The sequence below is a fragment of the Conger conger genome, chromosome 2 (genome assembly GCF_963514075.1).
Source record: "Conger conger chromosome 2, fConCon1.1, whole genome shotgun sequence".
Classification (NCBI taxonomy): domain Eukaryota; kingdom Metazoa; phylum Chordata; class Actinopteri; order Anguilliformes; family Congridae; genus Conger; species Conger conger.
In genome coordinates this window covers 19,763,474-19,791,235 of record NC_083761.1, presented here as the reverse complement: position 1 = coordinate 19,791,235, position 27,762 = coordinate 19,763,474, and the positions used below count along the sequence as shown (strand labels likewise).

At 41.4% G+C, this 27,762-nt stretch overlaps 1 protein-coding gene across 1 annotated transcript; it reads right to left on the bottom strand.

The window, feature by feature from the left end:
- Positions 1 to 22: 22 nt before the first annotated feature.
- Positions 23 to 27,762, bottom strand: antxr1c (ANTXR cell adhesion molecule 1c). The gene is made up of 18 exons (XM_061230386.1): positions 27,073 to 27,762; positions 18,891 to 18,962; positions 18,245 to 18,316; positions 17,669 to 17,750; positions 17,552 to 17,582; positions 17,397 to 17,470; positions 17,236 to 17,304; positions 16,234 to 16,314; positions 15,837 to 15,897; positions 14,056 to 14,154; positions 13,729 to 13,798; positions 9,271 to 9,349; positions 8,238 to 8,333; positions 7,320 to 7,358; positions 5,553 to 5,651; positions 3,917 to 4,084; positions 3,751 to 3,831; positions 23 to 292 (listed from the first exon to the last, which is right to left on the bottom strand). The coding sequence occupies exons 1-18, from the start codon at positions 27,222 to 27,224 to the stop codon at positions 23 to 25; spliced, it is 1,695 nt and encodes a 564-aa protein (XP_061086370.1). The 5' UTR covers positions 27,225 to 27,762.

Here is a 27,762-nt window from a genome sequence, read left to right as displayed (position 1 = left end):
TGAGTGGGGGTGTTGGCTGTTCTCACAGCCTCCTTTCGGGGCAGGGTGGGGGGCGCGAGGGGGGTGGGATGGGGGGGCCGGGGGGCGTGCGGGCCGGGGGCGGTCCATGAGGCAGGCCATTGGGCGGCGGTAGTCTTGTGGGCGGAGCCATTGGGGGCGGGCAGTTCTGTGGAGGAGGCGGCGAGGTTGGCTGGATCAGGGGTTGGTACGCGGGCGGGGGCGGAGCAGAGTTCGGTTTGGGTGGGGCCCTGGCTGCTTCTTCTTTCACCCGTGTGAAGTTAATGCAGCGACCCTGCGGAGAGAGAATGGGAAATGGATTATATAGGGCTTTTCAGTTGATGCCTCTCATTCAGCCATTCACATACACACTCACACACCAACGGCTATAGGCTGCCATGCATGGTACCAATCAGCTTGTCGGGAGCAACTGGGGGTTAGGTGTCTTGCTCAGAGACACTTTGACATGCCCAAGGTGGGGCATCGAACCGGCAACCTTCCAAATGCCAGAGGACCACCCCTACCTCCTGAGCTAAAACATTTGCCCCACAGAGAAAATAACTCTAAGGGTAAAGTCACCTAGCCAGCTGTTGAGAGCACGCAAGTCTGTCTTGTCACAGTGTGTGTGAGAATTTAGGGCACACTCACATGCATGACGGGCATTTAATTTGTTAAATGCATAAAACAATGTCAGGAATACCACACCCAGACGCACACACACATGCACACAAAGCCACAATGGGAGAAAATCGATGCGAAAAACCAAATACACATTCCATTCATCTTAGCTTATGAATTATGCAAGAATAGGAAGAAGAAAAACAGAATCAAATTCCTCTGGTGACCATACTCTGCCTCTTTGCAAACCACTCAGATGTTCCATTAAGTCATTAGGAGAAAAAAAAAAACAACCGAACCCTACGGCACAAGCAGCCACCTCTCGAAAATGCGCCTCAACCTTCTTCCCTCCTGAGAAACATCCATTTTAATATCCTAACAATAACAGAGGCCAAACAGAGGGGGTTAAAGAGTCTTGGTGTCCTTGTAAAATGTGCAGATAAAAGAAAGAATGACAGACTTCAAAGGAGGACGATGGGGCCTGGCTGCAACTGGCAGTAACCCAGAACCCTAAAATAACTCTGTCACACTTGGACCACAGTGTGTTGTGGTAATTTTTGGAAGAAGCCTCGACTATATATTATCTCACATTTCACAATCTGCCACAAAATGCACAGCTCCACCTATCTGTGACACGCCGCACTGCAGTCACCGCCTTGGCAAAAACGCACATCATCGTCTATCTATCACACACCACACTGGACCCACCACCTTGCAACATAACACATAGTGCCCTCAACCCAGTCTCGATGCATGCAGTGTGCTCAAAGCCACACATTGTACTCATAGTACTGTCATGGAACGAAAGAAAATGAGAGGGCTACTGAGAGATAGAGACAGAGAGAAAGAGAGGGAGAGAAAGAGAATGGGGAGGGAGAGAGCACAAAAAGAATTAATGCAGGGTGAATTAGATTGCTCCCAAAACTGTGGAAATGGAAGGAATCGCCCTTTTTAATGAGGACATAAAAGCGCTGTGCCAGAGCTGGGTGAATGGTGTCATTGAGAGAGTGTTACCATGGCAAACTCCATGGTGACCAGAATACACAGTCAAACAGTTGAGCTGATCGATGATGTGGACAGGGCTCACTGGGTCAAAAATCATAAAAATCAACAAACAGAGCGGTGGCTGGTAGCAAAATGCCCAAAGCACCTTCTGATTGCTAGCATTACACACAGGATTTTTTCTGTTATTCTGTGAAAATGTGATTCCGATTAGTACGGGGATTTTGTCTGTTTCGCAATTTGTACAAGCAATGTCGTGGCAGATCCCTGGAAAAAGAAAGAATTTGTAATTTGTTAAAAGCTAACAGCCTGTGATATGTGACCTTTTGCATGTGTGTATTGTTATTTCTTGAATAAAACTTTCAATGAGTTTCAAGTCACATAACCAAGACCTTCAAAAATAAGAAAAATAAGAATTTCCACAACTAAATATGCTACTCTGTTTGAGATCCTGCGTAGTTGTTTGTTGACTTTGTTCAGTCGTTGGCTCTACAAACAGCTGGCAACATCCGTTTTTGTTCCTACCCAGGTTGATTGCTTGTTTTTACGTTAGGAATGCCAATAAAAATGTTACTCAAGTTATTTTCTGCAAATTATGCATAATTTGAACTGGCACCTGGAATGCTTCCATTATCATCGTGAAATCTTAATCTTTCTCTGTAGAGGGGTAGGGTTTACTGTCGAAAACAACTGGTCCTGCAAGACCTGGCAAAAAAAGTTTATTAAATTAAACTTCAAAGAACTGAGTACTTGGGAGTTGATGTATGTACAGTGCATCGGGAAAGTATTCACAGCGCTTCACTTTTGCCACATTTTGTTATGTTACAGCCTTATTCCAAAATTGATTAAATTAATTTTGTTCCTCCAAATTCTACATACAATACCCCATAATGACAACGTGAAAAAAGTTTTTTTGAGATTTTTGCAAATTTATTAAAAATAAAAGGGGTCCCTACAGTGAAGCATGGTGGTGGCAGCATCATGCTGTGGGGATGTTTTTCAGTGGCTGGAACTGGGAGACTAGTCAAGATTGAGGGAAAGATGAAAACATCCTGGATACTCCAGAGCGCTCTTGACTTCAGACTGGGGCGAAGGTTCATCTTTCAGCAGGACAACGACCCTAAGCACACAGCCAAGATATCAAAGGAGTGGCCCAGCCAGAGCCGTCTTGAATCTGATTGAACATCTCTGGAGAGATCTGAAAATGGCTGTGCACCGATGCTCCCCATCCAACCTGATGGAGCTTGAGAGGTGCTGCAAAGAGGAATGGGCGAAGCTGCCCAAAGATAGGTGTGCCAAGCTTGTGGCATCATATTCAAAAAGACTTGAGGCTGTAATTGCTGCAAAAGGTGCATCAACAAAGTATTGAGCAAAGGCTGTGAATACTTATGTACATGTGATTTCTTAGTTTAAAAAAAAAAAAAAATTAAAAAACTTCTTTCATGTTGTCATTATGTGTTGTGTGTAGAATTTTGAGGAAAAAAATTAATTTATTCCATTTTGGAATAAGGCTGTAACATAACAAAATGTGGGAAAAGTGAAGCGCTGTGAATACTTTGAAAATGCAACCGACCTGCCTGCAGTTCACATCTGTCTCTTTTCACGTTCGTGGTTGTGACATGAGGCGGGTGTTGCAGTTTCTATGATATATTTTGCCACTTGACTAGGTGCCAACCAGGGGCATTGTGGGATTGTGATTTCAAGGGTGCAGCTTGTAGCCTTGTGGCTATTGTACATGTACGGCGGCCTGGTTAAAGTAAATGACTGGGACAGGCAAGGCTGGTGGTTCGAATCCAAGTTAAGATCCCACAATAAGATCCGCACAGCCATTGGGCCCTTGAGCAAGGCCCTTAACCCTGTATCTGGATAAGAACGTCTGCCAAATGCCAATAATGTAATGTAACATGACTGGGACCTGTAAGGTTGATGGTTCAAGACCCTGTGTAGCCACGATAAGATCCACACAGCTGTTGGGACCTTGAGCAAGGCCCTTAACCCCGCATTGCTCCAGGGGGGATTTTTTTCAGATAAAAGTATCAGCTGAATAACAGATTGTTAATATTATTATTGTGACGATGCATGAGTTTGTGTAATGAGTGTGCTTGGGTGGAAGGGTTAGGGGGTGGAGCTTACCTGATCCCCTGGTTTGGGTCTCATGAGAGACACCTGGTCGTACCCGCGGCGAAACAGGGCCCATAACGCGTCCAGTTTCCCCTGAAGAGAGGAGAGAGGAGGAGAATGTGAGCCTGGATGAGAAACCGAAGTGTGTGAGCTTTGAGCAGAGTGCGTGAGCTTTCACCTGGATGGGCGAATACCACTTCCTGTCCTGGGCCTGCCTCCTGCCTCCTGCCTTCCTGGGCTTGGGTTCGAAGGGCTCGAATTCCTGCTCGGGCATTTTGACCACGGCGTTCTTGGGCTTCTCCAGCTTGGCTCCCTCCTCTGTGGAGCCCTTCCCTCCCCAGCGGACCTGCAGGGGCCCCGGGGAAAAGCCCGAATGAGCACTGTGACCGGGGCCTGAACTCTGACACTGCGGCTTGGTGCGTGTAATGTTTATTATTATTTTTTATTTCACTGGAATAAAAACAATGCTTAATAGAATAAACATAGTCTTAGGCCCAACTCTTACAATCTGTTTTTCTGTGGGTTCCTGACTGCAGAGTGAAGTAAATAAAGATGTGCATTAGGAACAAGTAACAGGGAAGAAAATAAGAAAAGGAGAAAAGCCAAAAAATTTAAGAGAGAAATGAACCGTAAAAGAAGAAGAATATATGTATATGATTTGTATAGTTACATAATTGATTGGGCAAATCAAAATTGTGTGTATGTGAATTCTGAGAAAATTACAAAAAGAAACACGCTTAACTCAAAGTGTCAATTGTACCTCGGTGCTAGTCCTACCAACAGTATAAAGTCAATGCAATAAAAGACCGTACTACCAGACCATTGAGACCATATGTGTGTCCATATAATTGTGTATGGCATGTTGGATTTCTATCTTCACGAACACAAGTCAGTTTAGATTATCACTGAACACATGCATTTAATTGTGAGTCAAAGCAAAGGACAGATGTTGCTTTTGTCCAGGCGTGTCTGAGCATATGTAAGTGTGTATAACGTATGAAAAATGATACATCTTGTGCATGAAAACACATAAATGTATTACAGACTGCATTTCCCATGGGCAGGCCTGGGGTTATCTGTCACTCCACAGCATCAAATGGAGAGACTGATCTGATCCTGTTATTTGGGCTCAGCTGAAAATGGCCATTTCCCAAAATAATACTGGTCTCTCTATTTTTACCTCGGTGGTACTGAGATGCAAAATGCCCCAAAACTGATCAGGCATGACCACTTTCCTACACAAGTGGTTTTTACTTCTGCCCTCACCAGTGGTAAGATCTGGGGGTTTGGGGAGAGGTCTGTTTTTTTAACTGCCTGACTCACCCATTACATTAGCACATTCATTTCTCCCTGCTGAAAAAAACAGCTCAAGCTAGATTTTGAACTGATAGCTGGTTGACCAGTTCAGACCAGCTCCCAGCTTGACATGGTTTGACCAGTTCAAGCTATGTTTTGAAACAACAGGCAGCTGGTTGACCAGCTACTAGCTCAGACTAGCTACCACCACTAGCTGGGTGACCAGCTCATACCCAGCTAGACCAGCTTGACCAGCTCAATTTTCAAGCTGGTTAAGCTGGTACAGGTGGATTTAACAGCTGGGTTAAGAGAGGATGCACTACATTGAATTGAGTCCTGAGCCCTCCATCCCCCCAATCCTCCCCTGACAGCCAGAGTCTAATTCAATCCCTGGGCAAGTTGCATGGGATCTCTGTCAAATTCACAAGTGGTGTGGGTGGTCAGCCCAGCTGTGGGATATGACAGGTGAATGTATGTTGGGTGAATCTTAAAATGGAGTATGGTGGTGTCTGCATTACCTCCATCCTCTTGATGCCCCCGACCCCTCGCCCACCGTAGTAGGACGCGTCCACGGTGGGCCACTTCTTCTTGGGCATGCCGTCCTCATCGTCAGACTCCTGAACACGGGTACAAGGATTAATGAATTACCACTAAAACCTGAGCATAGACATAAGACTTTAAACAAGACTGACAGTCCAGCAGTATAAATTCAGTGAACAATATATGTATTCAAAAGTCAGTACAATAAAACATAACAAATCCAATAATCAGCCACTCATAAATCAAAACATGAGTTGGTGAGTTAGATACTCCTTGAGAGTTAGTATGAAAGAGGTGAGTGCTTTCTTTGTTCTCATGTGGGATGCTTGGTTCCATCCAGTTAGAACCAGTTAGCCTACATGCTATGATTCATACAGTTCTGATGGGTAGCAGTATGGCACTCTCAGAAAAACTGGGTTCTATGGCTTGTCCTCACAGAGGAACCCTTTTTAGTTATTTATAGAACCCACAATCATACAGTAGGTATGGAGTGTGAAAGCTCCCAGGCAAAGAACCATTTTGCCCAACAAAGAACTCTTGGAACTAGTGTAGTGGTTTTAAGAACTGGATAGTTTGAGGTTAAAATCCCAAGAAATACTGATTTGTATAAATGTAAATAAAAGTGATAGTCACTCTTGGGGACTGATGGTTTCTGCTATTAAAAAAAGATTGCATCACGTCATCAGAAAACTGGCAGCAGTTTGCCAAGAAAGGCAGTCTCTGGAGGCGATGGGTTCAAAGCACCACCGCTATATTGTAGGGCAAAGTCACTTAAACCACCCCAATAAACTCCAGCTGTATAAACTGAGTACGGACTGCCTGAAGTGAATAAAGTTTCAAGTGCTTTCAGTTGCCCCAGAAATGGGGCCATTCGCAAATCCAAACAAATGTTGTAATGTAATCCAAAAACTTAAAAAAGGAAAACGCACCTGTTAAACTGACAGGCACTTGAGATAAAAAACATCGGTTATCAAGCCACGAAAGAAAGGACCAGCCATTCCCCTTGGGGAAAGGCAAAGGGATGCATTCATGTGTTTGAGCAGTGAGCAGTGTGTGCCCTTTCTGCTATAAAATGGCAGGGCGATGAGGAAACTTGAGCCATCCTGAACCTCTGGCAGATTCAAAGCTCTTTAGTCTGAGAAGCCCAGTTTTGGAACCAGAACTATTTATTCCCTGTGTAAAAAAATACAACAAAGCTCTTTTATTTGAAATCAGGCTCCAGGGCAGCTTGACTCTAACCCCCGGGGGGAAAAAAATCATAAAACACAAGAGAGCCATTATGGCTCAGATCTTATCGGAAGAACCACTATGTTCTGCAGATGGGCCACCTCCGTGTCACACTGCCCAGTAGTGGAACGCCGACTGTGATTGTTTTGGAGCGGACCACTTTGTCTGTGGCATGTTCGACTTCAAAAGCTGAGCCTTGCTGTTCTGCCTTCTGTTCATTTAGCTCCCATAAAGTCACCGGAGCCAAACAAAAGGTAAACACACACTCTGCTAATCTACTTTGAACATGGAGCCATCAGACACAATCCCCAAATGAAGACTGGAATGTTGTGTGCTTGTGGGAGATATTTACATTTCATTTCAGTTACTTTAGCATTTGTTTAGGCACATGTTTCCCAGAGGTTGTACATGGGGACTGCTAAACACCCTTTGTTTGCTCCACTATATATATTTGTTTGTGTGTAACTATGGAGAAATGAGAGAAGAGGTGTGTTGGCTGGCAGATGGGAGGGACTTACTGGTGCAGGGGGAGGGGGTGGTGGGGGTTCTTTGATGACCTGTATATATTAAATTCAGATAAAGAGGAAGAAGAATAATCCCATAACATCACACACTCAGCACAAAACATTGATGTGCACAGGCTTGCTGTTTGCTTTGGTTAAGAATGCACTGGCACTGCACACTGAAAAGGTCACTGGGTGGACAGATTGGCTTCAGAATCTACTGACTCAGGTTTTTAACCTGCACACCTGCTGAGTCTGCTTTGTCGTAACACGTATGGAAAGTTAGCAGATAGCCTCCAAACAATTTGAGATGAAAGACATGCACAAGTCTTGGTTTTGCTGCCTCATCAAATGCTGCGCATTACATTACATATATATATATATATATAATATATAAGCTCATACAATGTTCATTGAATAATACCTTATGCAACAAACAAACAAACAAACAATTAGACTGAACAAACAGCAGAAGATCTTCTCTAATAACTACTTTCACCCTAACTTCAGCTGTAAATGAGTAGGCACTGCTATGTGTCACTACGCAGTTATGTCAAAACAAAATGTACTTTCCTCATTCAGTGTGACCACATGCGGAAAGGGTAAAACATATGAGTATATCTCCTGCCCAACCTCAACCCTGCTCAAGGCACATCACTGGATCCAAAGCTACAATTTTGGACCTACCACTCTAGACTACTAAAATGGTTGGCTTAGACTGCAAAATGTTGAGCGTAAAATCAACTCTGAAAGCGTACTTTCAACTAATACATTGGGTGCCTGTTAGACTCAAACAAACCCTTTTAGAGATGATGCACATAACACTGAACATCTTACTGCATGTATGGTCTGAAAGGAGACTGTTCTCATGATTAAGCGTTCTTCAATCCCATGCAGAGTTAGGCAAGTTAGATATGTCGGGTAGGCACTTACCACAGTACAACACAAGGGCCAAAACCACCACATGAAGAGTAGAGCCAGGAGGAGGAAGAGCACCAACAGGGTGATGAAGAGGATGGTGCCATCAAACTGAAGAGGGAACAGACCCAAAACCCATAAATCGCTTGGAACACTGACAGCAGGATCAGAAAGACGGGCGGACAGCGGGGAAAAGGAGCAGGAAAGGCCCGCTCCTCCCGTTAAGTGCTCCGAATCCCGATTCCAGCTCAGATAAGGCTAGTTTATTTGTTTTCCTCTCCGTCTTTATTCCGCCTGACCCCTGAACTCTGCTTTAAGTCAGTGTGGGGGCCGAGGATGTTTAAATGCAGATAACCGCACAGGTTAGCGTGGTTAAGCCCCACTGGAGCGAGAAACTTACAGGTGGAAAAGGGAGCGGCTCATTTGAAACTGAAATCAGAGTAAACCCTGAATACGAGGAAGAGAACAGGAATAAAGGAGGGGAGAGAAAGAGAAGAAAGTGAAAAGAGACAAGAAGTAAAAGATAAATGAGAAGATCGTGATCAAAAAGAAGATATGAAACAAGAAACTATTTCTTACTTCCTTATATTGTCAGAGACTGCACAGCATTGCCATTATGGTATTATCAGGAATTTATTACATGCTTATATATAGATTATAAATGCTTAATTCCTCAATCTAGAATGAATAAAAATGTATCTAAAATCATGCGAAATGAACATTTTTCTGCATTCTAATGAAATGGATCAGTTTGTTCACTCTGTCCACTGCCAATTATCCATACCCTGCCATCAATAATTGTTTGAGCAACATATGTCAGCTGACAAAATTAAGCCTTTTTGTCGAGGCCATTACTGTTGTACTTTGCAAGAAACAGAGTAGGAACTCAGCCGATATGTGTCCTTTAGTTTAATTGCAGCATTTGACTAATAGCCTGCTTGTGAATAAACAGAGGATAGGTTCAATAGGTTCAATAAAGATGAATGTGTACCAAATCATTGAGTGAAACCATGACCGTGACCATGCTAGGTGGTATCCTGGTACTTACACACTCAGTGCTGGTGATGTGAACGTTGCTGGTAATGAAGGATAGGCCCTCGTTCATGCTGACCTGCAGGTAGACAACCCTATGAGAGAGAGAGAGAGAGAGAGAGAGAGAGAGAGAGAGAGAGAGAGAGAGATAGAGAGAGAGAGAGAGAGAGAGAGAGAGAGAGAGAGAGAGAGGTTCAGCCTTGTCCCACCAGTCACATGTATGAGTTAGGAATATTTACTTTGATTTTTTAGGAATGGTCAGAATCAGAACATTTTAACTGGATCCATTTTATTCAACAGCTCAGGGTAATGAACCTGCAATACACCAGAAGTTACAATTACCTTAACTTCCATCAAGAGCAGAATTTAAGAAGGAAAGAAATTGAGAGGGAAGAGAGCAACAAAGCAGACTACAACCACATCTGTTATGTTTAAGAGCAGGGGAGGGAAATAAAACCTATGCCATTAAGATAACAGCTCTGTGAATCATGCAGATAGTTTGATGATAATACCTCCATCAGGCTTACAAATAAATTCAAACAATCCACCCACAGGAGTAGAAGAGAAAAATAAGGGGACAAGTTATAAAATATTGAAAGGGGAAGGCACTGCACACCAGACAGGCACGTGATAGGGTCTACTGCATTCCTCTCACAGAATTTTATCACTGCATGCCTTGCATACAATCTGGCATTTTCTGGAGTCACGGGAGATGCTATCCAGATCCCATCAAAGCCTTTGAATGGGAAAAGTGAACACACACCAGCACAAAATACTTTTTAGTATTAGTGTTTGTGTGTGTGTACACATTACAATGTTCAGTGTTAAATCAACCCCTTCAGAGTACATACGGTCACACTCTGGTCTCTATTGAACACAATACTGTATCACATGAGAAAATGTACGGTGTGTGTGTGTGTGTGGTTAACTGGCCACCAGGGAAAGCAAAGCTCAGCTGTGTCATTTGACTAATGAGCCTCATCCGACCTGGCAGGAGAAAGGCAGGGTTTGGCAGGTGCCACCATGCTGTGAGGTAGAGAGAAGATGGGATCAGAAAAAAGGCAAACGGGTGCTGGAACGGTTTTTTAGTTGTGTTTAAACGTGTGCAGATAAGAAGGCAAATCCAACCAACAGTGCTGCTGGTATGCTGCAGAGAAGGCATATAGAGATGGGCTAGGTTTTGAAACAAGCAACAGCAACAGCTCAAGCTAGGTTTTAAAACAGTTGATAGCTGGTTCACCAGTTCAGACCAGCTCGCAGCTCAACATGGTTTAGCTGCTTGACCAGTTCAGACCAGCTACACAAACTTCATGACCAGCTTGGTCATGCTGGTTGACCAACTCATAGCCAGCTAGACCAGCTTATGACCAGCTCAATTGTCTAGCTGGTCAAGCCGGCACAGCTGGATTTCACAGCAGGGAGAAGAAAAGAGGAGAAAGAGGAGGAGCGAGTCGGTCTGAGATTGGGGTAATGATTCCAGGAACTGGAGGAGGAGAGGAGGGGCGAGGAGGAGACAGGAGGGGTGAGAGGAAAGGGAGAGAGCAGTGATCTGTGGGGAAGGGAGGGAGGGACAGCTCAGTGACTGAGGAACAGAGACCACACAATGATCGTGCTTGAAATGGGGGCGGGGAGAAGTGGCAAAATGTAGAGTGTTAGGGTTGTGCAGCTTATGTCTGTATATTCCCTTCTTTATTTGAAACTGTTGGTGGTTACTGGTTAGCAGACTAATCTTATCAAACAAATCTTAAAAATCTCTTCAACCTGCTATAGAATGCTATACCAGCACATGTGTAGCATTGTCGAATAGGGTGAAATGTATAGCTTTCACATTAGACATACTACCTTATGTCCATCTCCGGGCACAACATGATGGACACACAAACTAGTCGAAACGTATAGAGAAAAGCAAAAAGAGGTTCCTGGTAGCAAACTTGTAAGTTCCTGTCTGAAGAAAAACATACAAGACTTGATTCAATCATATTTTATCCTTAACATTGATTGACATGTAACTTTGCCACTGACGCGTTTAGACAATTCATATTCAGAACAATACGAACAAAGAAAATCAGTCTTGGAGAAAGACTCCAGACATCTGGTAATACTTGTTGCTCAATGATGACAAATATAGCAGTAAGATAAATGGGCTTATACATAAGAGAGTATAGCTTATCCCACAGTGAGATATGAATGGTGCCCTGAGCCAAGACACAGCGCAGTTCTGTCCATAATCTTTTACAGAATCAAAGCACGCCTAACCGACGGCCATTTGACGGCAGCGTCTGATAAATGTGTGTCTCAAGAGAGCCACTGTGGTTATCCAAGATGCCAGCAAGGAGGCTTAATGACAAAGACAAACAGCACCACAACATCTGAATCAGGAGCTCTTAGCTGACCATCCTGGTGCCCGTGCCAAAAATGGAATAAGTGTTTCATTCCGTTTCATAGGCAAGGCGGAGCAAATTCCCCATAACTTAACAAATGTGAACAAATTATACGGGCGCTCTCCCTCCTTGTATGATCATCTTTTCATCATTTCATTAAAATCATTTGGTGCAAAGAAAATGCATATGTATTTGATAATATACTTATCACATGACTCTCCGAGGTTATTTTGTAACCGCTAATTCAAAACAGCTGTGAACCCTGCTGCAAGGTGGGTCCAGTCTGGAACAGTCTAGCATTTGAGAACAGCGGGTTAACAATGTTAGTCCTCCAAAATGTAGTATTTATCAGCCAATAAAATGGAAGTCAAATCATAGTAGGCAGGAAATAAGTCACATGTTGACAGCGAAGGCGCCGTTGACTATAAGAGAATACGTAATTTTGTAAGCTCCTGTAAAGTTTTCTCCAAAGCCAAAATGTGAAACCCATGTCACAGTTGATTTCTCTCAGCTTATCCCCTTGCTGGCTAAGTTACTCATCTATAACAGCCACAACAACATATGCTTCGGCTCCAGTGCCACTTTAATCCACACGATACTCATACATTCAAAAGCATATATTACATTCAAAAAGAGAACATAATATTGGGTTTATACAGGGACAGTACCAGTGGTGTAGCGCAATTCTGCGGGGTCTCCCCGCAAGGTTGAGACACAAGGTCCTTCCCATATTGAATTACTATTCATTTTTAAATAAAAAGAATATTATCTATGTTATATATAATATAGCCAAGAGGGTGTAGGCTGAACCAAGGAGTGGATTAGACTGAGTTATTTTTTTGTAATTCTCATAGGCTGACTGAAAGCTACAGGGTGATAGACATAGACAAGGAGCGTATAAAGTACATATTTAGTAACAGGGGACACTGTGTCTGGGGCCCCGCCCTGCACCACGGGGGCGTCTGCTACACCAGTGACAAGTACGGAGGGATATACTGGAGAATGCCAAACCAACAATTATTCTCATTCAGGTGTTTAAACACTGTTTATAATAGGGTGTGTCAAACGTGGCTTTCCACCTGTGATCTCCAGGCTGAAATATGGTGTTTGTGCTTTCTCATCCTATTATACAATTAATATTTTCATGTGGTTCTTGTTACTGTTAAAGTTGAAACCACTTGTCTCCCCACCCCCCACTAAAAAAAGTTGAGATCAGAAGTTGCTGGTTTCAAACACCGTTCTGATTAGGAAACGACTAGAAAAAAACTGCATTTTCAAAAACCACAAAAAGCTGACGATATTAAAATGTCGCACTGTGGTTAAAAAACTAAAAACATAAGTGCAAAGCCTCCAGTGAACTGGATCACACAATCTTGGCCACAAACTAAGGTTTAGCTTGAGACATCATGCTTAACCTGAAAGCACAAAAAAGAAAAACTAAAAATAAAGTTAAAAAGTTGCTGTGTGTGACATTTTATCGAATCATACTTGCTTAGCTGGAGATCAAACACAAACACAACACAAATGCCAGCTTGAATAAAAGCCTAAAAAACAGCCGCAGTGGCAACGGCCCACTTTCGTCAAGTAAAATGAAAACTCCAACAATCCCAAGAATTCTCCCTGACAAGACCAAGGCTGACACATTCCTCAAAGTGTCTGCAGCCAGCTGAACAGATAGCTGCGTGTTTGGGTCTGAATGGATGGCCACTTGGGGTTCAATGCAGCCAGTGCCGGAAACAAACAAACACCAGACAAGAGGGCTTCTCGGGCCTGCACTTTTCTACAGCTTGTTTTGGAATGATTCTGCTAGTCTTATTCCCAGGGTATGACTGTTGAGGAACCGATTCATGGTCTTAATGCCAAGTGAGAGACTTGTGAAACTGAGTCAACCCACAGTGGCTTTTCTTTGCGAAAGGCTAATTGAACAGTGATCTTATCTGTACGTACAACAAAGTGATTGTCCATCATCGTTATGGAGAAATCGCATAATGAGAAGCAGAATTTCAAGTGACGTTGACCCAGGTTTTAACAACTTTTGCATGATATGACTTTTTTTTTAGTTTTTGGAGATTTTCAGTAAAACAGACACTTACTTCCCAACTTCCTCTATTACCGGTGCAGGGCACAATAAATATGTGTCTTCTATGTCAGCAGGTCTCCTGTCTAGAAAGACATAGCATTGCCATTAGCTTTTGGAAAACAATTAAAACTATTCTGTTATCACTGTCTTTCAAGTTTAACACTTTAAAACTGTAAAGACAAAGATTAAATGCTGTCATATTTTTTTGTGTACTGCTGCCTTTCCTGAAAAAAGTTCCTTTACGGTGGCTAATCATTACACTGACATTTACTTATCTGAAGGATTGAGAGGGGAGTGAATTCCTCTGAGCACAGCATGAATCACACACAGGAGTACTTACTGATGGTTACTGTGTCATTGACCTTGAAGCTGCACAGGACCTGGTCGATATTTCTGGCATGCAAAAACCCGTTCCCTCTCACTACCACTTGGAATGACTCTGGACATGAAAGAGAAACAAATCCCGATATTAGGAAAAAAATGTGCAGTCCTATTCACATGATATATAAAAATATGCCAGATATTGCATAGATAACATTTACCAGTGTTTATATTAGAGAGAATACATAATTTACATGGAAATTTATGTTTGCCACTTGTTTGAACATATTACAAATCAATTACTTGTTGACTTTAGCATTGACATGACATTACATTAACTTAGCAGACACCTTTATCCAGAACAATAGAGAACAATAGAAAACATATGTGCAGACACCTAATTAATATGGCCAATAGTGCCAGATCGGGCAAACAACATTCATGACCAGCAAATATAGATACAACATCAAAAGTTAACTCTGCTAACCAAGAAAAGTGGAAAATTACCAGGCCCTAAACAATGTAGGAGCACAATACTAAAATGTAGGTTCAGTCATAGAATTCACACTCAGCATGTAACCAACAGCCAATTAGCTAAATTATGCAGACACACAAAAGAAAAACCCAATCATTACAATAGGCTGCACATATTTCCGAACACAGTTGACAGCACACAATCTGAACCATTAAAAATGTCTATACATATAAAGACTAATTTGATATTTTCTGTTTGTCGCTCTATTACATGGACATTGGTATCTGGTGATCTGGTGTGTACGCACCATGCTAATACATGTACATTACTGACAATATGTAACTACTGGTGTAATACGCATATGCAATATACCTATGTAATATGTAGGTATAATACACCCATGTAGAGAATGACACACACTGTCCAGGATGAGGGTTAAGAATCACCGTTCAAAACCAAAATGGATTTGTGTTCATTGTCACGAGTGAACCAGAAACCCGGAAGGATCGTTTAAACTGGAATGTCCTCGTCTGTCCCCACACGGGTGAGTAGAAATTCCACAATCCCATTCCCATTTTCTGTTCAAGGAATTTTTTAATGGAAAGCCAGCGGCTTATTAAATTTAGCAGCTCTGTAAAGCAGCTTGAGGGCAGAAGACGAAGTCAGCCTGACATGACCTTATTGGCACGCATAAGAGGAAGGCACTCCAACGTATTACATTATCTCAATGGAAAAGACTCTCGGTGGACTTCTTATTTGCAGACATCATCCGTTTTCATTAGCCGCTGGCCTCCAGAGGGCACTAATGTGAATCACGACCCTGATGAATGGAGCTGTAAATGAATCAGTCCAGGAAATTTTGGGCCTAGGCCATCGCTCACTGTTTGCTTTCCTTTGATGTATTGTCAGAGCCATTACGTATTTTAACATTGCCTCCTTCAACACGGAAACTCAGCAACACAAAAGAATTCTGACTCCAATTTATTTTTTTTCATTTTAGTGTTGTTTGGACGAATACCATAATCCAAAACATTCAGCAGCAGACATCCCGCTAGACATGTCTAAACCCTGAAGCAGGCTAGCATAGAGGAATTCATTGTAACAGCTGTGGCGTGTAAAGACACAATATGCAGTAAATGGTATTGACACTGCAGTGTGTTACACTGTGGCATGGATTCAATTAACACTCGTTCTTAACTTTGCTGAAATATATTAGAAACCTTTAGGGATTAACAAAAATTAAGCCTCCAAACTGTGATTATTTTATTTATTTGCACGTAATGGTGATTGGATGCAGGACTCTTTCTCAATGCTGGGGTCCTTACCTCCCGCACAGACACTGGAGGGCTCAGCTGCCAAAATCTCAATGCAGGACTTCTTGATAATCTGGAATGGGAGCATTTTAATACATTTTAAATCTGCCAAATAAATACACAATACACCATGCTGTAATAGCTTAATTCAGCTGTAAAAGATAGAATATAGAATATTTTAGATTTTACATGATATGCAATAAATGCTACATTCCTACACACACATATAGACACTACAGTGTTACATCTATATGCATACATAGTGTGTTTGACATTCCTTGTTTGAATTCTACTTTCAATGTGTAGAGCTGACTTAATTAAAGCAGCACTAAGGCTTGGTTAATGGTTATACTTTAACGTATTTAACATGTTATTGTAACATTTTTTATAGTGTCATTGTTTGGTTTACCGAGTCGATCATCCCTCTGAGGGCCTGGAATCCACCCATCACGGGAAACACATGTTCGATGGTGTCTGCGATGGTGGCCAGCTAAGGAAAAAGATGAGCTGCCTTATTTATTTAAACAAGCTGACTGCTTCCAAGTTGGCTTCTTCAAGTACTGGACACATAAATATAGGTGCACGTATATATATATATATACATTAAAATGGCCATGGGTTTACATGGGGAGGAAAATCCATTGTTACCTCAGTGGCCCAGTGCCCCACATTTCACAGCATGCTGTATGTCACATAATAGAGAAACTCTTCAGCTGTATTGCAGCAGGGGATCCCCACGACCATGCTAATTGCAATAGCACATGGTAGGGTATATGCCTGGATTTGAAACTGAGGATGTGAAACTAGAAACTTGAAACCCTTTTGCCTTATCAATTACTTCCCTGCTGAAGAAAACAGCTAAAGCTGGGTTGTGAAACAGCTGATAGTTGGTTGACCAGTTCAGACCAGCTCCCAGCTTAACATGGTTTAGCTGGTTGACCAGTTCAGACAACTACCGGCATTACATTACATTAATAGCATTTGGCAGACGCTCTTATCCAGAGTGACGTACAGTTGATTAGACTAAGCAGGAGACAATCCTCCCCTGGAGCAATGCAGGGTTAAGGGCCTTGCTGAAGGGCCCAACGGCTGTGCGGATCTACACCGGGGATCGAATCACCGACCTTGCGGGTCCCAGTCATGTACCTTAACCACTACGCTACAGGCCGCTAACAGGCCAGCATTAGCTGGTGACCCAGCTCACTCCCAGCTAGACCAGCATCATGACCAGCTTGGTCATGCTGGGTGACCAGGTCGAACTTGGATATTTTTAGCTTTGGATTTTTAACAGGCTTTTACAACAGGGTTTACTTTCTATGTTTACACAAAGCGTGTTACCACGCATTTTGTGTGAAGGAATCTATGATAGTTAATGCCATTATGGAAAAATGGATGAACTGATCAATCTTACCTGTGTCTCATTGAAGTCTTTCACTCCCACACAGTACACGATGGCTCCCAAGGATCTGGCCCGCTCTGCCTGTATATGGGGAAATGGAGGCTGTTCATACAAAGTCCTTCCAAACCAGCAGTGAAAAACACATCAGCCCACAGCAGGTTTGCCAAACTGACCTCTAGCTGTGCGTCTGTGAGTTGATGTTCATTCAGCTCCCCGTCTGTCAGTGCAATGATGACACTAGCTGTACCTGTAAAGCACGTGTCAATATAAATGATCTTTTTTTGACAAAGCAGGCCATGAAACTGAATTTTTCCTAAGATTTACTTACCAAAGTTCTCTCTTTGTATTTGTTCATTTGCCTGGAATGATACATGCACAGAAATAAATGTCAATACAATAACAGCGAATATTAAACAACAGAAAGTAATCAAAGAGCATTCTTTACCTTCTGCAGTCCAAGATGCATAAAGGTATCGCCACCAGGTATCTCTCTACTCAAGACATTGAGCCTTTTTCGTATTTCATCCCTTGAAAATGGAAAACAATACTAAAAAGATCAGAAAAAAAGATCCTATACCAATAGGGTGAACAAATTGCCAGGGTGACTGTGTACATCATGCAATGAGAACCTCCAATAACAATTACAGTCGTAAAGCCCAATGAAATACGGCCCAACTGAAATACGGCCCAAATCATGATTTTATCTGAATAAGTCGGGACACAAGAAAAGGGGCTGAAATTCGAGGTGGGTCACCCTGAACATTGTTTTTGGATATAGTGAAATAGGTACTGCCAACCGTCTTTAACTGAAGAGAAGAATCCACTACAAAATATTTAAATGGATGACAGACCCATAAGGTAGAGTCACACCACCATAACATAACACAATCATCCACTGCTGGACTACAAAATAGACAATATATGTTAGTTTCTTTTAATACATTTTTAACAGTATTGTTATTCATGTGTCTGCAGCAATCGGTTCCCAGGTACAGATATGAGTCTTTATAAAAACCTTTACCTGTTCTCAGTCAGTTCCATTATAGTATTCCCGCGAGTAGAGAACACAATGAAGGACATCCGCAACATTGGACTGCACAAAAACAAAACGGTTAAACTGACACAGTAATTCCAAACAGGAAAGGCTTCACAATGATTTCAATTCATGTTTCTTCTTGCTAATAAACATCTGTTAGGCACAAGTACAGCAAAATGTATCAAAATGTTACAAAATGGCCTTACACTAAATGGTGATCACATGATCATATTTCAGCTGTGACTGTACTGATGGAGATACAAAGCCACCTGAATGTAATGATGAGTGGAGCTACAAAGTCCTGCCAATTTCTGACCAGAAGGAACCTATAAAAAGACGCTGCAATCCAAAGTAAAGCCCAGTGATTGGTTAATTTCATTGAGTCTTTGATGGCACTGCTCCTGAAGCCTCCTGAAACCTCCCATCACCACCAGACACACAAGCAGGAAGTAGAAAAGTCCAGGTACACAGCACTGTTAAAACAACCAGCACTGCCAGGCAGAATGTAGTAATTGCATGCTATACATGCAGTGTTTAACAAAAACCTTTAATAAGCAAGTTTTTAATATCCATGTACATAATCTGTAGATTTTACAAGGTTGTATAAGGTTTCCCTTCAAAATTCTCTTACCTAGTGAATTTCTCAGCCAGATGTTCAACAAATGAGTAGATCTCAATCCAGTGGTGTTTGACACTTCCAGATCTGAAAGAAAACAGTTCCAATCTTCAATTCACAGCTAATGCGAGTACTGTATCTTTACTCAATTACAATTTTTATTGAGATTGTGAGTGACAGACGTTTGGCTGGAAATATATCTGACAAAAGCATTGCTACATTATTTTTACTAGCTCTCTGCAATTCATAGTTCCCATCATTATGCCTTGCTATATCAAGTTCTTGCATTTTGTATGTCTTGGAACGCCTTTAACATAAACACAGCGCCACTGATTAATCACAGGCTGAGAGCTCCATGAAAAGGCTAATTGCCTTTTTTCGCCAGACGTAATCTGCACAAGCAAGTGAGGCCTGACACCCAGTTTTTTTCCCTTGCATCAGACCATTTGAACGCTCGCAGATGGCAGTGAATTAATTCACAGGTTTAAAAAAAAAGAGAGCAAAACAACCCGTAAATAAACTGTGACTAATTTGGCTTCCGAGGGACACCTCCCCCACCTGAGAGGGGAGGTGAGAGGAAAGGAGGAGAATGGCTGATAGCTTAATGGCAGCTCCTTAACCTAATTTAGTACTCAGCCCAACTCCCTGAGGGACGGGGGGGGGGGGGGGGGAGAGAGGGGAATAGAGAAGAAAGGGCCCCCTTACCGTCTTTTTTGGGCTAATAAGGCTAGACCGGCGCATGACACGCGGTTGAGGGCAGACAGAACAGACGTGAGCTCACTGGCCCCTCTCAACCCCCAGTGAAAATAGCACAGCGATGAGAGAAATCCAACTGGCAGCGGACACAAAACATTTAGGCTGGTGAGCAGCTGCAGCTTCCCCCGGTATATTTACTATTTACACTAATGTCTGCATTGGTCTAAGGCCCTTTGGAATAGCAGCTCCCAAACTTTACAGCCTCCAGGAGCAAATTAATTTTGAAATCGCTATTAAGCATTGCTCATGGAGGATTAGTTTCCCCTTTATTGCAGCAACAGTTCGCTTCATAGGATTGCAGATCATTCGTTATCGAGATAATCCAAATTGTCACACTAATCTTGCATTTTATGACCTGCTGTGACCCTTCTCACAACCCATGAGCAAAGTCCCAATCCAGAGTTTGGGAACCATTATGTTTATTATGGAATTTAAGGTGATTATGAGTATTTACGTCATGCAAAAAAAATCAGTTCCCCAGTTAGGGTTTTGTGACCTATATTAATTTTTTTACCCTGCGAGGCTTCTGATTTCTTTTGAGAGAGAGAAAGAGAGAGAGAGCAAAAGAAGTTTCTTCAAGAAACCACTCCGACACTGCCAGAGACTTTGAAACCTGAACGCAAAAACCCAAATTACACTTGCGTAGGCAAGCCAGCGTTTTATTTGTGCGGACGGCGAATGTGCTGAAAAGCCATTCTGCAGTGGCGTGAACACACAGGGTTGGAATGCAGTGACCAGCAGCGGGAGGGGGAGTCTGCCACTCTGAACACTCAGAGTTCAGCCCTTATACAAGACGCAAACTCCAAGTTCACTTTGATGTTGACAGCTGTTGGAAATTTTTATGTGTGTGTGCGTGTGCGTGTGCGAGTGTGTGTTGGTGCATTTAAAAAAAATTGGGTAACCTGAATACTCTCGGTTAGGGCAAACTCTTGGTTTTTGAACTTCTGAGATCTTTTTTTGTATCACAATGGACTTTAGTGGTCATGGAAGAGGGTTTTTCAAAGCATTGGTAGTCATGGGATTGCTGCCTTGCTTGCATTTTCCTCACCTGTCCAAACAGCATCAAAAAAGGATGTGGCTAATTTTTTGGTGAAATCTGCGATGGAAGCAATATAAATCCTATTAGAGGAATTTTTTTCGAGTGGTGTTCTTTGTTTGATCTTATGTGGACAGCCGGCATTTAACTAAAAAAATTCCAGCTTCACTTTTCCATAGAAAAAGCACATCTTCCACCAGCTTCAGTCCAAGTTGCCAACCTCTGCAGTACTGTATACTACATGTTAATATATGAATATAAACATAAAGGACTATCTGATGTTACATCCCCCTGCATGCATGTGGCTGGCTCCTTCAGGTTCAGCCAGTTGACTAATTAACTGATTGGCAATAATGTTCAGCTACCCAAGAAGAATAAAAGGTGAAAGTTTCTGCAGTTGGAGAAGAGACTTTGTGAAGAGTCATATTTTTGAAGGCGTTTTTTTATTTTTTATTTAAGTCCTATGTTTTTGAGACCGGTATATTTTATAGTTTCAGCTAAGAAGAGTTTTGTACCATGTTTTCTTGTAGTTCTTCCCTTTTTTGATTCTTGTGTAATGTGCTTTTTTGTATTTTGATTTTGGTTTAGTGGCAATTTATTTTAGGTTGCGGTCCAATTGTGCTCCCCGTGGTCCATGGGAGAGGTTGGGCCATATCATCTGAACATACACTGAACTAACATTTGATTTGATTTGATTTGATTTTTATTTTTCTCGAACCATAAACAAGACATAATGAAAAACACAATTTGTAATATCACCAACTACATTAAGATAAAAAACATTCAAGTAAAATAAAACAAAAAATAAAACAATAAGTTCGAGAAAAGCATAACATAAGACAGATTTGAACACATGTATATAACATGTAAAGTATATAGGGGTAAATCTACAATTTTCAATGAATGCAATAATAAACAAGAAGAAGCATGTGCATTGGGAAGACCGTATAGCAATGATTAAATTGTGTGCCTTTATTATGCTTCATATGCATAATATAGAAACTGCCACTGTTTATGACTGCAAGAAAGCAAAACAATATGGAACTGAAAGTAAAGACAAATAAGTGAAATTACTCAATACTAATGCCTGTCTGGACGCAATTTTTTTTTTTTTTTAGTCGCAGCAAATATCATCAACAACCATACTGAAAGATTAGCGAGGCAGGTTTTTGCGTCTTCAGAAGGAGAGGTGGGGGAAGGGCATTTTGGTGCAGTCGATATGTCGATGACCTCAGTGCGATCGGGAGAGTTGAACGCACTCACTCACATGAATATGGAGGGAGCCTGGCTCCACTGCTGTGAGGTGCAGTATCCTCTTCCAGCAGGGGCTGGCAAAGAACCTCCCCCGCCTGCAACCAATAACGCTGCTCCCATTTAGGCTAGTGTGGGCTGGGGTTTGTGCTGAAACCACTAACCTACTTTCACTCTGGGCCTTCTCTGCATCCCCAACCTTTGCAACATAATTAAGAATCTCTCTGACACGCTTCGACAAACTGATGAGTGATGTGCCAATTACAATGCTCCCCCTGATTACTTCACGTCTTCACTGCTAGACTCAAGGTTTCTTAAACACTTTGAAAGGATCATATTTTGTAAGATTTTTCAAAAGATTTTCTTAGCAGACACCCAGAGTCACATACTCATCTTACTTTTTTTGTCAAATAGTCCATTCACACAACTATATGTCTACTGAAACAATTCATGCAAACATCCTTGATACACTTTGAGACTTTAATTTATAAGATTCTTATTGACATTTTTTACACATATAGTTTTACATAAAAGTATGAAAAAATGATAAATTTAAAAGGTTGTATCTACTTGAAGTCTACTCACTTTGGTTTCATTGAAGCTCAATATCTCAAAACCACTCAGAATGCAGATAGAACCATATAATTCCAAGGTCACGCCTTGCTTTGGTGTAAAACAGTAGCATGCTACTTGGGATGTGAACATGACCCTTAAGCACAGCCCTGACAGAACACTGCTTTCTCTTGTCTCATTAGTGTTTAGTAGCAAGGTATGGGCTTCATGGGCTGCAAGACATGGGCTGGAAGCTACCTTTGGTGTCCCACTGGGTTAAAAACCTAGTGCTCTACATCCCTGAAAAACACATTCCATAGGTAGCAGGTTTTGGCATGTCTGGATTATTTATAGTTTGCAGCTGTATTTTAGGCACTCACAGCTGTCTTTAGTCCCGTGACTGACGCCCAGGCCACGGCGAGTTAAATAACAATTTACGAATATGACAACATTTTGCAATGATTAAAATTCTCGACTGGCTAGCTAACTTCAAGGGCCCAGCACACAGCTCCTCCAAAAAGCTCCCCCATGGGCAAATAAAAAATGTCATCGATTCCAAAAATAGGCCCCCTCTCCCTGCAACACACTAGCCCCCCCCCCCCCCAACCTGGATTAGGGGTAAGGCCAATCATCTGGATTTCAGGCTGTAACTGAAACTCCACAGGCTTTAGAAAACCTGTCTGTGAACATGGAGACACGCGGATCTCACATGATGTGTGCAGATTCAGCTGCTGAGAGGCAAGTGTGTGCAGAGGTTTTCTCTCAAATACACAAGTTTTGGGTTCCTCTGAAATGCAGAAGATGTGTGTTTCTCTCAAAAGCAGAAGATCTGGATTTCCTCTGGTTGTTTATCTTGTCTCTGGGTCACAGAGTTTGCTACATACCTTTGGCATTTTTCTGTGTTCTGTGTTTCTTCCAAATCAAATGCACACCCACACACAAACACTCACATTCAGAATCAAGAACCCAGAATAAAACTGTCAGCATTTTTCCTGAACTTTGACTCACAACTCTAAACTTTAAACAAAACAAAACAAATGGCCAAGTTCAGTAATCTAAATGAATGAAAATAAGATATCTGTTTTGAAAAATATCTGTTTTGAAAAATAAAAATGCAACATTTTGATTGTTGGTCAAATCCGAGGGTATGTCCATCAATAAAGTAACATGAGATGGATGAAGCATAGTAGTATTTGATATACTCTGTGGTTTCATATATAACATGAGCCCATCACCAGCCATATCGCTACATAACCACAAATAATTAGTGATGCAATATTAACTAAATGTGCAGAACAAAAAAAGCAGCCAAACCAGGATCTTTTCTCAATTGTTTTCCCTTGCTTTCTCCCCTCATGGTGTTGCGTATTTTTACACCACTTCTAGGTTTTTCAGGCCTAGTTTCCCCTATGTGTTTAGCACACAGTACTTTAGCTTTTGTGACGTTATCATTCATTGGGATTGTCATGTATTCTCAAACTCGGACAGCTGATGATAATGATGGGCCGTAGACACATATTCCAGCACAAGTGTTCAGTAAAAAAAAACAACAACGTGGAATTGCTCTATGGTGATGGCAAACAGGTTGAGAAACAAGCCCTATTGTTTAGTGAGGCCCGTTAAACAGCATGTAAGGCCCCAGCAGTCTGCTCCATTGGCGAGTGGTACAGCAACAGGTTTCACGATGCGCTGGTTTCAAGATGCAGGATCCTCTAACTTTCCGAGAAAGGTTAATCAAATTCACAGCTATCTTTTAGGAGAATGCACTTCCAGTCCTGAGTAATAATCTGTCAAAACACCACCCAGATACCATACTCTTGATGCCACCTCTAAATGTGATTTCAACAGAAAGAGTGCAGTCCCTTGGCTAATCACAGTGATTGTTTCACAAGGAAGACCCAACATATTTGTACTCATGAGAGTTTTGGAGAGTTTTCCATTGACTTTACTTGGCCCAATGTAACTCAACATAGGGAGCCTGAAGCAGACAGATTGTAATAAATATCAATATTGTCACGAAGTAACACAATCATAGACATTGAATCTTTACATTGAAGGTAAATGATAAAGACCAGGCAGAGAGTCACTCGGACCCAGATAGCTTTGTGTATAACCACCCAAAACAACTTCTGGATCATGGAATATGGACAAATGCATTGTTGTTTGTATAAATATCTTTATACTGTATTATATTGTTATAGATATGTATTGGTTATACTCATCTGACTGTGTAATGTTTGCTTTGCTCATAAATTCTGTCCGTCTATGTGTTTCTTTGACCTAACTACCTCACCCATTGAGCTGCTTTCCACAGCTAGAGAGGACACTCCTAAGGGCACCTTTTACAAGGGTTGGAACAGGAGGCCTTGAGACACTACTAGTTCCTTCTTTACCAGGGGCCATCATGTGTGGATAGTGTTTGTTACATTTGGTCAGGTTTGAAAAGCATCAATCTGACTGTGACAGATTTAGTATGTTCAGAAGGTAAAACAACAACAGGTATGCTCAGCAAAATGCATTGTATCCAAAATCTGTGTATTTCTTCGTGCAAAATATTAATAAAAGACACATTTTCCAATCACATGAAAAGTAAGAGTAAAGTAAGAGTATTTCTACTCAACAATGGAAAGTGAATGTCAGTACTCAGTGCAATTACTCATTGATGGTGCAATGTATCACTAAACCCTGAGGCTGTCCAAAGCAAAACATATCTATTGTGTGGTTGGATGACAAATAGATGACAATGATAAATTCATTGATTTTCACAAGACTTTTCCATATCACTAATTTCTGGCCATGCAGTGGCCATGCAGTGTACAGTATATGTCTGCATACAGTCGATAAAATTTGCTAAACATTTGACACATTTACAGCATTTCATGGATAACACATTTATGAGTGCTGTACTGTACACACAACGTACAAGTCTTTGATTGGATTAAATACCATCACATGGCATATCTGGGTGCACATATTAGATTATTTTGGGAAACCAAACCAATGTTTTGTTCTATAGCGTTCTATAAGATTTAGATTTGTTTGCTTTTCTTTCAGCCATCAGCAAATGTTGGCCTTGGACAGAAGGTGTGCAGTCTTTAGTAAAGTAGTTAATTACATCACACAGTGTAGAATCACAACCAAAAAACACTAGACACATCCTCCAGTGCTGGAGTCTGACCCTGTTGTCTGAAGGCTTATGGCACTAGACCTATCTCATTAAAATACAGAAGGCTTTGAACTTGGGAAGGTGCTTACTGAGCTTCCGCTAGCCTGAGGTTACTGAATCAATGAAACTCCACCTCTATCTATTTACAGTATATGACAGCTCCAAAGACTGTCATATATATACATGCACAATATGATTGCAAAAGATTTGGATCATAAACGATCTTCCAATCAAATCCTCTAGAAACATAATCTAAGCCTTTTAAATTATGTTCATTGATCATAGTCTATTATGATCATTGTCACTTTTGCAGTTAGAAAAGGAACCTAAATGAGTCAACAATCTTAAGTGACCAAGTCAAATTATTCAGAGATTGACCAGAAAATGTTCAGGTTTTCATCCCACAGTTCTTTGGAAGTGGATGATTCGCAGAATAAAAGTCTGTTTCTACCAGGCAACGGGACTGTGAGAAAGGAAACGGTTAGTTCCCAGACGTAACATGAATTCCCATTAGTATCCAAGGGGGAAAAAGACCGACCACAAAGGAACATAATCACGATCTTTGAAAATGCCTGGTCAGCTAACTTTATTGTTAACTTTATTCAGCGCACTCCACCTCTTTTTCATTGTATCACACATATATATATGCACATTTTTACTTTTACCACCGATTTCATTGGTTACCTTATTAAATGCTTTCATTAGTTATGGTTCTTTGCAAATAATAAAAGTTCTCCTACAAAGCCTAATTTAAACGCGTTGTGTACGAAGGGGAAATTGCAAGCTAACCATCTCTGAGCTTGACGAACAAAAGACGTCAGTCACAAAACCTTGCAACAACCTTGTGAAAAACACAAATTCACACTGGTAAACACTCTTTTCCTCCGTTTGCTTGAAACCGGCGCAGTGTTTTCCCGTCGCCTACTACAGCCCTGTTCCTCAAGACAGACTGAACAGCTGGAGCAAAATGTTGCCCTGTGCTCGCATCCTGCCCCGCTGTGGGGGATATGATGTTTTCTTTGCTTTCTAGTAGACAATAGCACAAAATGCATGCAACATTCGTTGTACTGCCAAAAAATATATACAGTAATTAGTTTTTTGAATAGATTCAAGAGATAGCTAGCTTTTAGCAAACTCCACGAATTCAAAACCACTGTAATTTCACATAAACAAACAACACATTACGTTCTTGTAATATTTAAGATTGTCTTAGTTCTGACTGCCATTCTTGTTTTAAATAAAACGTGTATGTAAAATCGTCACGATTTAGTTTGAGTGGTTTGATATGTGAACAAAAGAAACAACGTGGGGAGATCACCATTACGCCCTGTACTCCAGCACAAAACTGCATTCTTTAGTTGTTTGGAGTACAATGAATACAATGACCAATTGAAATACTAATAATAATAGCCTACGCCTAAGTGACTGTTACTTACTTGTCGAGGACAAAGTACAAGTCGAAAGCTCCTTGACAAGATCGCTCCTCATCTTCTTGTTCCACCGGCTCTCCCATGACAAGGGGAAATGTGTACATCAAAAATCCAAGCAAAACTAGGGCAAGAGACATATTCGACAAAGAGCTCGCCATTTTCCCCAGAAAGTTGGTTCGCTAGATCACCAAAAACACAGTGAAAAATGCTATGCGGCGTTTCACATTATCTCAAAATTCTTGGAAATGTTTTCTCCCGGCAGATGTGTCCAGGAGGCGTCAGTCACAAAGGATGGTCACGGTTCTTGTTGGTGACGCTTTCTTTGCTTCCGCTAAGAGGCTCTGTTTCTTGAACATAGACGGTCTGACCGTCTTTTTTCTCGCAACTTTAAGCAGAGGGGTAAGATTGTACTTTACTAACGTTCACAGTCCATGGAACTAATAATTTTTTGTTAATTTTTTTAAAGATTTTCCTTTTAAAAATGAAAATCCTTTTAATAAAATCTTCAACACATATATGGTCTCCAAAAACAGTTCCACGATTTGTAATGCCTTTAAGCCAAAAATAAGTCCCAAAATAAACCAAAACTGGACACGATATGCAAAGGTTATTTAAAAAAGTATATAGGCTATATATTAATTTAAAGCGATGCTGTGCAGAGATGGTGTGGAGGGAAATGGAACCAGTTGCAAGGGT